Source organism: Cornus florida, unplaced genomic scaffold (genome assembly GCF_030987335.1).
Source record: "Cornus florida cultivar Cherokee Brave unplaced genomic scaffold, ASM3098733v1 CherokeeBrave_3.0.0_Hap2_Chr08, whole genome shotgun sequence".
Taxonomy (NCBI): domain Eukaryota; kingdom Viridiplantae; phylum Streptophyta; class Magnoliopsida; order Cornales; family Cornaceae; genus Cornus; species Cornus florida.
In genome coordinates this window covers 32,907,492-32,917,354 of record NW_026775578.1, presented here as the reverse complement: position 1 = coordinate 32,917,354, position 9,863 = coordinate 32,907,492, and the positions used below count along the sequence as shown (strand labels likewise).

Sequence of the window (9,863 nt, the reverse complement as noted above, 5' to 3'; positions counted from 1 at the left end):
AAATTGCGAGGATAATCAATGTTTTCCTTTGATTTTTTCCTATGAAGAACAAAGGAACTATATATTTTTTCTCGCGGAATTAAATTACAAATATAAGTTGTTTGAATTTGGAAAAAATAATGTTGCAAGGTCGTCTTAAATAGAGATAAACATGAATTCTAGAGATGCCAAGAGCACCAATCGGGTTATTAATTGAATTTATGCATTGATAAATGTTATAAATGATGATATAAACTTATATGGTACACAACACACCATCTTTATGACGGTGTAATCCCTAATAAATCATTACAATTAAAGTTTAATTCAACAAGATTACAATAATCTCTTATTAACTATTTTACATATAAGTTGTTTGAATTTGAAAAAAAAAAAAAAAAAAAAAAAAAAAAAAAAAAAAAAAAAAATTGATGCCAAGAGGGCAAATAAGGTTATTAATTGAATTTGTCCATATTGATAGACACCATAAATGATTAAATGTATGGTGTACAACACATGCACCATCTTTAGAATGGTGTAATCCATAATAAAAGTTGTATTGAAAGTGTAATTAAAAAAATTACAATAATCTCTTATTAGTAAGTAGTTTCATTTATAAGTTGTTTGAAATTTAAAAAAGAAAGGGAAAAGGAAAGTAGGTCATCCCATGTGGTCCAATAACATTAGTAGTTTCATTTATAAGTTGTTTGAATTTGAAAAATAAGGATAATAATTATTTTTTTTTGAAATAAATTTAATAATTTTTTCTGATTTTCTTATTTGGTCCTTTTTTATTTTATAATTACAAATTATGTGAATATTTGTGATTGAATTACATCAGCACTTAAGTATAAATGACTTAAAGATTACAATTCTTATTAACCGTTTCAAATATATATTTTTTGAGTTTGTAAGGAAAAAAAATTATGTTACAAGGTCCTAAATTAGATAATAACAAATTCAGGGTCAATCAGGTTATTAATTGAATTTATCCAAATAGGTTCTATTGATAAACACTATAAATATAGTGTACAACACACCATCTTCATGATGGTGTAAACCCTAGGAATTGAAAACATAAAAAAATTACAAGGTCCTAAATAGATAATAACAAATTCTTGAGATGCCAAGAGGGCCAATCAAGTTATCAATTGAATTTGTCCAACAAATACATATTATTAATAGTCGCTATAAATGATGAAATATACAAACACACTGTCTTTATGACAGTCCAGTCCTTAAAAAACCAACGGTCTAGTCCATAATAAACCATTGTATTTAAAGTGTAATACTGTAATAATCTCTTATTAACAGTTGCATTTGTCCTTAAATTTATTGGGCCAAACATATTCCTTTTATATGCTTTTTTTAAAAATAAAGTTTTCAATTAATTTGAAATATTGAGGTTAAAAATGTTAAAATCACGACTCAATAAAAGTGGGGCCTAAGGCAAAACTTTAGGTTTCCAATTAAGCCTTCATCTATATACCTACTAGTTGTCAATTGCTAAAGGCTGTGTTATTGATTTATCATAAAGAGATTCTAGATGTAGAGAGAAAGAAGGGTTAAAAATGGAAAAAAGACCAAAAAAAAAAAAAAAAAAAAAAAATGGAGGCCCAAAATTAATGGGAAGCTTCCAGAGGCAGCCCAACCTTCCAAGCTGAAAAGGACGGGGAGGAAGCCCAAAAATTTAGATGAGGGCTAAGTTGGGTGGGTGAAAGTAATAAAATTTAAAACTGTATTATAAATGTAAATATAAATGTAAATATATTCTTTTCACGCCTCTTTCAAAATTTAAGTCACATATTATGTTTGGTAATAAGTCACATCTTATAACATTACGTGACATAAGTCTTTTCTTTTAAGATTATTTTTTGTAACTCTTTCGTTACGGTCGGACCACCTTATTAATCTAGACCGATATATTAAATTAAAGATTAAATCTGATCCTAAATATCAAATGTACCAATTTTATATATGTTGGATAAATATCAAATGTACCAATTTTATATATGTTGGATAAAATTTCAGCTGCTCAGGAATCTATTAAATATGCGATAGTTTGCTTAGAAATCAGAACGTATATGGATAGAACTTATAACGGGGTCTCGAAAAACAGGTAATTTCTGCTGGGCCTTTATCATTTTTTTAGGTTCATTAGGATTCTTATTGGTTGGAATTTCCAGTTATCTTGGTAGAAATTTGATATCTTTATTTCCGTCTCAGCAAATTATTTTTTTTCCACAAGGGCTCGTGATGTCTTTTTATGGGATTGCGGGTCTCTTTATTAGCTCCTATTTGTGGTCCACAATTTCGTGGAATGTAGGTAGTGGTTATGATCGATTTGATATAAAAGAAGGAATAATTTAGGAGTCTATTAGTAGTACAACTGTCTATTAGTAATTGATATTTGAATTTGGTCTTCCAAGAGTTTGACTATTAGGGATTCTTCAACATACCATCTGCGAATCAGAGACTTTTTCTGTAAGTATCCAATATAGTAAATTGATTATTTTTTTCTTCTGTTTTCTTCACTTCGTTATTTTAATATGTATTCAAGATTTTGAGGGTTTAAAAATCTGATAATTTCACTCACCTATACACAATAATGATTTCTTGCCCTTAAAATCTCAGATATGGTTTACTGATTGATTTTGAGTGTTAGATTAAATATTCAATATTGTCGAAATAAGTAATTCTCTTCATGTTATAAGATTTCATTTTCACATACTGTTTTTTGTTTTTTGATATTGTAGTTGTGCCTTCAGAAAATTAGGGTTTTGCTTGATTGGTCAGTCTAAGATAACTATAAAAGAGAGATATTTGAAAATAGACAATTTTTTTAACGAGTTTGTTTTTGCGCAGTTCTTTCATAAAAAAAAAACTGTTATCCGAATGAACTAAGCAAACCCTAGATTTTTTGTTATCATTTGGAAAAAAAACTCTACATTCTTTCGTAGCTAAAATTGAACATTTGGTACTGTTGAAGTGAAATTCTCGCATATCCGTAGTGAAAATCGTGGTTGAAAAGAAAGCCGAATGACTCCGATAGCTTCTACTGTTATGCAATTTCGTATATAATATATATATATATATGCACACATACATATTTGGTAGGGATCATAGACAATATATTGTAGCATCATAACTTTATCTAGACTTGTTTATTTGTTGTTGCTTGCATTTTATAAACTTTGTTTGATGTCAGTCTTCCACTTGGTCATGATTGGATAAATGAGAGATTTTGGTTCATAAACATTCATTTCTGGATGGTTACTCATGAATTGAAGAACCAAAACAAGCCATTAATCGGATAATTGGCAATTTTATCTTGTAGTATGCAGGTTTAAAGTTCAATTTGAGTGTAAAACCACTCTGCAAGTTGAAACAGTTTTGCTGCGATCTTTATGGAAAGACGCAAATTTTCTTAAAAATATAGAGACATCAATTTAATCTTCAATCCCCGAAATAGAACATTCGAAAATGGCTTATGTTCATGCTAACGAGCGTATCATCTGCATTTCACTACACCTTTGTTTACACAGAAGGGCAAAATTTCAGGTCTGAAGAGACAATATGTTGCCTATAAACTTGAATACAGGTTACCTTTGATTCTTGTTTTCATTGCGAATAGCTCTTAAAATAAGGGGGTCTACTTTTATTATGAATTTAATTTGAAGTTCATTGAACAAATATGTGTTCCGTCATCAATATGGCCTGTGTTCCACAGAAATTTTGAATTGAGTCAGGTAGAAGGCATATGACACTACTCTACAGATTATGATTTTTATTTTTTTAATGCGCCACTGAAAACTGACCTCCATAAACAACCCAAACATAGTCATAAGACAATTACTCTACAGATTATGATTTTTATTTTTTTACGATGTGTTTTCATCTCGGTAAAATTTAAATCATTGTCTTTGTATTTTCTTTCTATGACAGGGCAGTGAGACCCGATTGTATGGAGAAGGTAAAAACTATTATTTGGTTTGTATTATCTGAAATTGTTCCATTAGTTTTTGCCTCTAGAATCTCACGATGATGATGAATTGACAGTACGAGAAACTTGAGGATATTGGAGTTGGAGGCTTTGCGTCGGTTTACAAGGCCTATCACCTGGAGACAATGGAAACTGTTGCTTTAAAAGAAATTCATGTTTTTGACAAATTTGAAGAAGAAGGTGTGACGAGTTCAATAATCAGAGAAATCTCTTTGTTGAGAGAGATGGAGCATAGCAATATTGTCAGGTAGTAATTCCCCCACTATTTCTGTTGGTTTACACTTACAAATTACAAATTATACGATGAAAATATGAAATATAATAACTGGAGATTAAACTTGGAAAAGTAATAAAACCTGCCATGGGTATCTGATCACTACACTCACTGCTCTCATTCTCCAAATTAATTTTAACCTTGGAAAAGAGAATTAAATTTAGTCTCATTCAGATCGTGTATAAGGACCTCTCTTCTTATGTGGTTTTAAGAACATTTTAATGTTGGCAACTTAAATTTTCCAAAAGTTAAATCATGATAGAGATCCATTCAAAAGAACAGTTTAGAAATGTATATTATAGTCTTCAATATTTCTGAAATATATTTCAACAAGATATGATTAGTATGAAGCTCCCAAATTTTCATGGTATGATTGATGAAACATGGGCATATTGATGGCGAAGTTTCTTTTATTTCTTTCTTTTTTTGGTGACTAGAGGGGTCAGGAGCGTCTCCACCATTTGGGTGAGATTAGTCCCCTACGGATGCATGGCAAGCCCCAATACCATGTGTTAATTTTAATCTAGGAAATTTTTTTGTGACACATATTGATGGTGGACTTCATCTCTTGTATGAAATACTTTCCTCTAAGAAGTTAATATTGTAGGTGACAAATTTACTTGCCTATCTCTCAGGTTCAGTTAGAATAGTTTCTGTCATCTCCGCCTTACATCTGCCAATTCTAAATATTGAGCTTGGGTATCCATTCTCTTTTGAGTAAAAGAGAGGAAGCCATCATATATTGATAATAAGTGCCTTGCTCATATGTATACATTTCTAAACAACATAATAAGGCACTAGCATCTTTATACCAGCGTGATGAATCATACTTCTCTGGCTTATGTTTTGTGATATAAAAATTTTGTTTGAAAAGGATAATATGTGAGATAAAAATTTCTAAACAATATAATAAGGCACTAGCATCTTTATACCAACACAATGAATCATACTGCTCTGGCTTATGTTTTGTGACATAAAAATTTGTTTGAAAAGGATGATTTCTTATAACTATAAGTATTTCATCAAATAGGTTTTGAGTTTTGATTTTGGTAGTTATATTTTGTTCATATGATGAACTTTTGAAATTTTTTTTAACATAAGTTTTACTTTCAGCAGGAAACACCAACACAATTGCAAAATCATAACCTGCACCTCCATTATTGCACACTGAAAAAATATCAGCAATTTTACGAAACAATAAGTAGTATATATTGAGAGTAAAATCCTTCAAACTCGGATTATGATACTGGTTTTACGGATTTGTAAGTTGACTTTTGACTTTGAGTCACATGCTGTTTTTACCTGTTAAGTTTATGTACATCTTGGTTAGCCTAAGAAATCAATTGATGGACTTCTGGCTTACAGGTTGTTAGATGTAGCTGTAGAGAATGGAACGAATAAAGTGTATCTTGTTTCCGAGTATATGGATGTTGATCTGAAGAAGTTTATGAATCGTTCAGAGACTGCCAATAATCCACATTTGATAAAAGTGGGTGAGATTTTCCATGTTAATAATATGTAAACGATTTCAAAATATTTATTACTCGTCTACTCTGTAGCTTATAAGCTTAGTTGCTCCAATGCACAAGATAAAATTTGTCAACCGTCTGAATTATAAGATTCCAGGGTAAGCGTAATGTTGTTTGCATCTTGACTCATGCTGACTTCACTATTTGTAATTATTGTGAATTATGTAAGCACATGATATTTTTCCATTTTTTTAGGGTTTTTGGATGTACTTAATTGATGTTTATTTCCAATGCATTTTAACACATATTAGTGATGGGAAACAGAAACGACTACACGCACGTGGAACAAGAACTGTAGGTGAAATTCTAACCTGACTAAAATGTAAAGTAGCTTACCTAAAAAAAAAGTAAAACAAGTACTGCTAGACTAGTTCAACACTAACAAAAGGAAAAGAATATTTCATATGCCATACATAACATATTTGACGATTTAATTTTCATGTAGCATCTTAACGCCCCCTATTAAGTACTAAAATTTAAGGTGATAATGATGATAATAAGGGATATCAACAGTTAATTTCATGATCTACTTTCTCTTGTTCTTTTTCCCTGCAGAGTTTTCTGCATCAGATGCTCAGTGGTCTTGCCTATTGTCATTCTCACAAACTTGTCCACCGAGATCTTAAACCACAGAATTTGCTGATAAACTCTAGTGAAAAAATCCTGAAGCTTGCAGACTTTGGATCAGCCAGGCCAGTTGGTGGTCCTCTCAATAAATGTACTGAAGGCAACGAGGTACCAATATTCACCTTTCACTGTCTCAGCTTTCTCTTGGATTTTTTGAGCTTTTAGTCTGAGCTTTACCACTATCAGCTTTGTGGGTTAGAAACTGAATCATTTGTAGGTTGCACCGCAGATGATGTTTTAGTATTTTCTTTATAATGTATTCTATTGGAAACTGTCATCAGATAAATTTCAATAAAAATTGCACTAATTTTTTTTAACACGAGAAATTTAGTGACACTTGGTATGCATGTTTTCTGTAACCTCCACTTGGAAATGAATTCATATTACTTGCTGCTTTGCTTATACGGGGAAACAAGAATAGGTTTTCTTGGCTACATATTTTTTAGAAAATTGTGGGGTTACTTGCAATGGGGCTTGTCTGGACGTCTCTTGAATTTTAATCAGACCTATTTGATATTACATAACATTTTGTCATAAATTTCTCTCTCTCTCTCTCTCTCTCTCTCTAGGTTAAACAAACACCCACTATTGCCTCTATACTGATTTGAACCCTTAACCTCCCAAGTGGGAGGAGGGGGTGATAACACTTGAGCTAAAGGCTCGGTGTTATTTTTAGTGCAACCATATTTCTTCTCCATGGCCTTTTCTAGGTTCCCTTTGAAGCAGAAAAAATCATGATTTTATACATTATTTCTCAATTTTATACATTCAAGATGATGGACTTCTGACTAAAAATACTAATATAAAACGTAAATGGTTCAAGAAGGCAAAAACAATTTCTTAAAATACCCTGTTCTGATTTAATGGCAATAACAATGTCTAAGCAGGTTTTAGCACCACATTCAGTACCTTTAATTTCATTTCACTCTGAATTTTCCACTAGCAATTGCTGTCTATGTTCTCATATTGTTGGTGTTTCACTTCAGATAGCAACTCAAATTTATGTTGCACCTGAACTCTTAAATGGTTTGAAATACTCCGCTGAAGCTGATATGTGGTCTGTGGGATGTATATTTGCTGAGATGTGTAACCAGGAGCCTCTCTTTGGTGCTTCACATTATTTTCAACTTGTACGCAAAATTTTCAGGTGGTATATTATTTTGGACACTGATTGTTCGGATCTTAATGCCTTGTGATGGTGCTATACTAACTACATCTTTATTTTAATGAAGCTTATTGGGCATACCAGATGAACAGACCTGGCCTGAAGTGACTTTTCATCGTCTATTTTTGGATATTGCCAAGAATACTCCTCCCAAGGTAGTACTGGTTGTGGTTTAATTTTCCTGCTTTAGAATCTTAGAAATATATTTACTTTTTTTCTTTTTCTTCTGGATGCAGAATCTGGCAGAAGTAGTTCCGAATCTTGAACCAGCTGGAGTCGATCTTCTTTCTGTAAGTTTCTCTTCATTATAATTAATTGGAAATTAGAAGTCCTCGGCTCTGTCCTGAGGAGCCAAGAATTCATTTGGCTGCAAATTATTGATTAGTAATGTAGTATAGCAACTCAGAGGAAGCTTGTCCCATGGCCACTTGGGATTAGCAACTTTTAAGATGGACACCGGCATATCTAGTTATGACAATTGGGCAAATAGTTCATTAAATATAAAGTACATGATTTTAAAGCATCTTTTGTCTTAGAAAATAATAAATAAAAAACGTAGCTTTACGGGTTCAGCTACAAAATTTTAACTCTTAATACTCATACGATAGCTTTTGATATGCAGAAAATGCTTCGCTACAACCCAAGAGAAAGAATTACAGCTTATGATGCACTGATTCACCCATACTTTGGTGACATTGGTGGACCTTGATTCCTCTACAGACCTGCATCTTTCTGTTATATCAAAATTACAACAATTTGTAGTTTTAGTGTTGGAGAAGAACTGTGTACTTCCATTGATTGTGCATCATCTCAATTAAGGTGGCCTAAACACCTACAGATAGCGCTTGGAAAATACCGTGGTTTGCGATTCTCTCTGTCTCTCAAGAAAGAAATTACTCGTATGTTACATAAACTTCTGGTTAAACCCGTGAAGCCTTCCTGATTAAGGTGATGGTATGATTGTGGAAGTGAGATGTCCATCCTTCAAAACATTATTGAATGAAAAAGATCACTTCCTCAAATTTTTAAGCTATTGCATTACCTGCTTTATTTGATCCATTACATGCAAGTGATTTGTTTTGTATTATTTTTATTTTTGGTTATTTGCTTACCAGGATTTAGTTTTCTGGCTTTTAATTGTAAGAAAGATTGATTACAGATTGCAGAAGGGGTCGCTACTTGTGCACTGATAAAAGTTCGAGCTGTTAAATGTAAAAATGCAATTTCAAGTTTGAGAAGTCATTTTCACACAAATGACATAAAAGGTCAGGTCTATGATTAGCCTTCCTCTCCCAGCATCGTCCATTGATGGGAAGGGCGAGCGAAAATATGGTATTTTATAGAGCCGATAGATTCCGTCCGTTTGTTTGGACGTAAAAAATTTTTTTTTTCAAATATTTTTTAAATAAATTTGTTACTGGCGTTACAGCAACAAATTTAAATAAATTTGTTTTTTTTAAAAAAATTTAAATAAATTTTTTTAAAAATTTAAAAATTTAAACAAATTTAAAAAAAATTTTTTAAAATAAATTTGTTACTCACGATGTCACGGCGTGAGGAACCTAGAGAAGTTGGCCCTAGGCCAACAAGGGGCGATGTTGGTGAGAGCTCTAGCTCCAATCCGGCGGAGCTAGTTGATGAGAACATACTTCTTAGGGACTTGATTCCCCCAAGAGCTGTTTCCCCAAGAAGAGAGAATGTTGAAACACCCGTACCCATAGAAGTGGGTGAAAGTTACTGTGGCACTGGAGTTTAATCGTTTGTTGCAGAATGTCATGAGGGCAACGATTGTTGCTCAGTCGCAGTCGGCACCACAACCTACAGTTCAAGTTGAAGAGACGCCACGCCAGCTCAAAAGCGTCTCAAGATCATAAAGGGGTTTTCTCAGCTGATGCCGGTTATGTTTGAGGGCAGTGCGGATCCAATGGTAGCAAATGACTACTTGGATCAAGTTGAAACCCAACTAACTTCAATGGATGTGACAGAGGATCATCTAAAGATCATCCTAGCTACGTATAAGTTTGCTAAGGATGCTAAGGTTTGGTGGAAGTCAGTCACCAACCAGTACAAGATTGAAGAGATGAGCTGGGACAGGTTCAAGGAACTGTTCTATGAAAAATACTTTCCACTTTCCAAAAGATGGGAGTTACAAGACCAGTTTCATAATCTTATTCAAGGGAACATGTCAGTGGCGGAGTATGAGAACAAGTTCACCTCACTCTCCCGTTTTGCTTCAGAAGTGGTGAGAGATGAAGCTAATAAGACTCGGAAGTTTGTCTCGGGTCT

General features: G+C 32.8%; 1 protein-coding gene across 1 annotated transcript; it reads left to right on the top strand.

Annotated features, from left to right (window-relative positions):
• Nucleotides 1–2,210: 2,210 nt before the first annotated feature.
• Nucleotides 2,211–8,599, top strand: LOC132271190 (cell division control protein 2 homolog). The gene is made up of 9 exons (XM_059772493.1): nt 2,211–2,463; nt 3,925–3,952; nt 4,039–4,229; nt 5,622–5,745; nt 6,341–6,520; nt 7,399–7,559; nt 7,645–7,732; nt 7,814–7,867; nt 8,200–8,599. Exons 2-9 carry the CDS (start codon nt 3,944–3,946, stop codon nt 8,284–8,286), a joined length of 894 nt encoding a protein of 297 aa, XP_059628476.1. The 5' UTR covers nt 2,211–2,463; nt 3,925–3,943; the 3' UTR covers nt 8,287–8,599.
• The last annotated feature ends 1,264 nt before the right edge of the window (nt 8,600–9,863 follow it).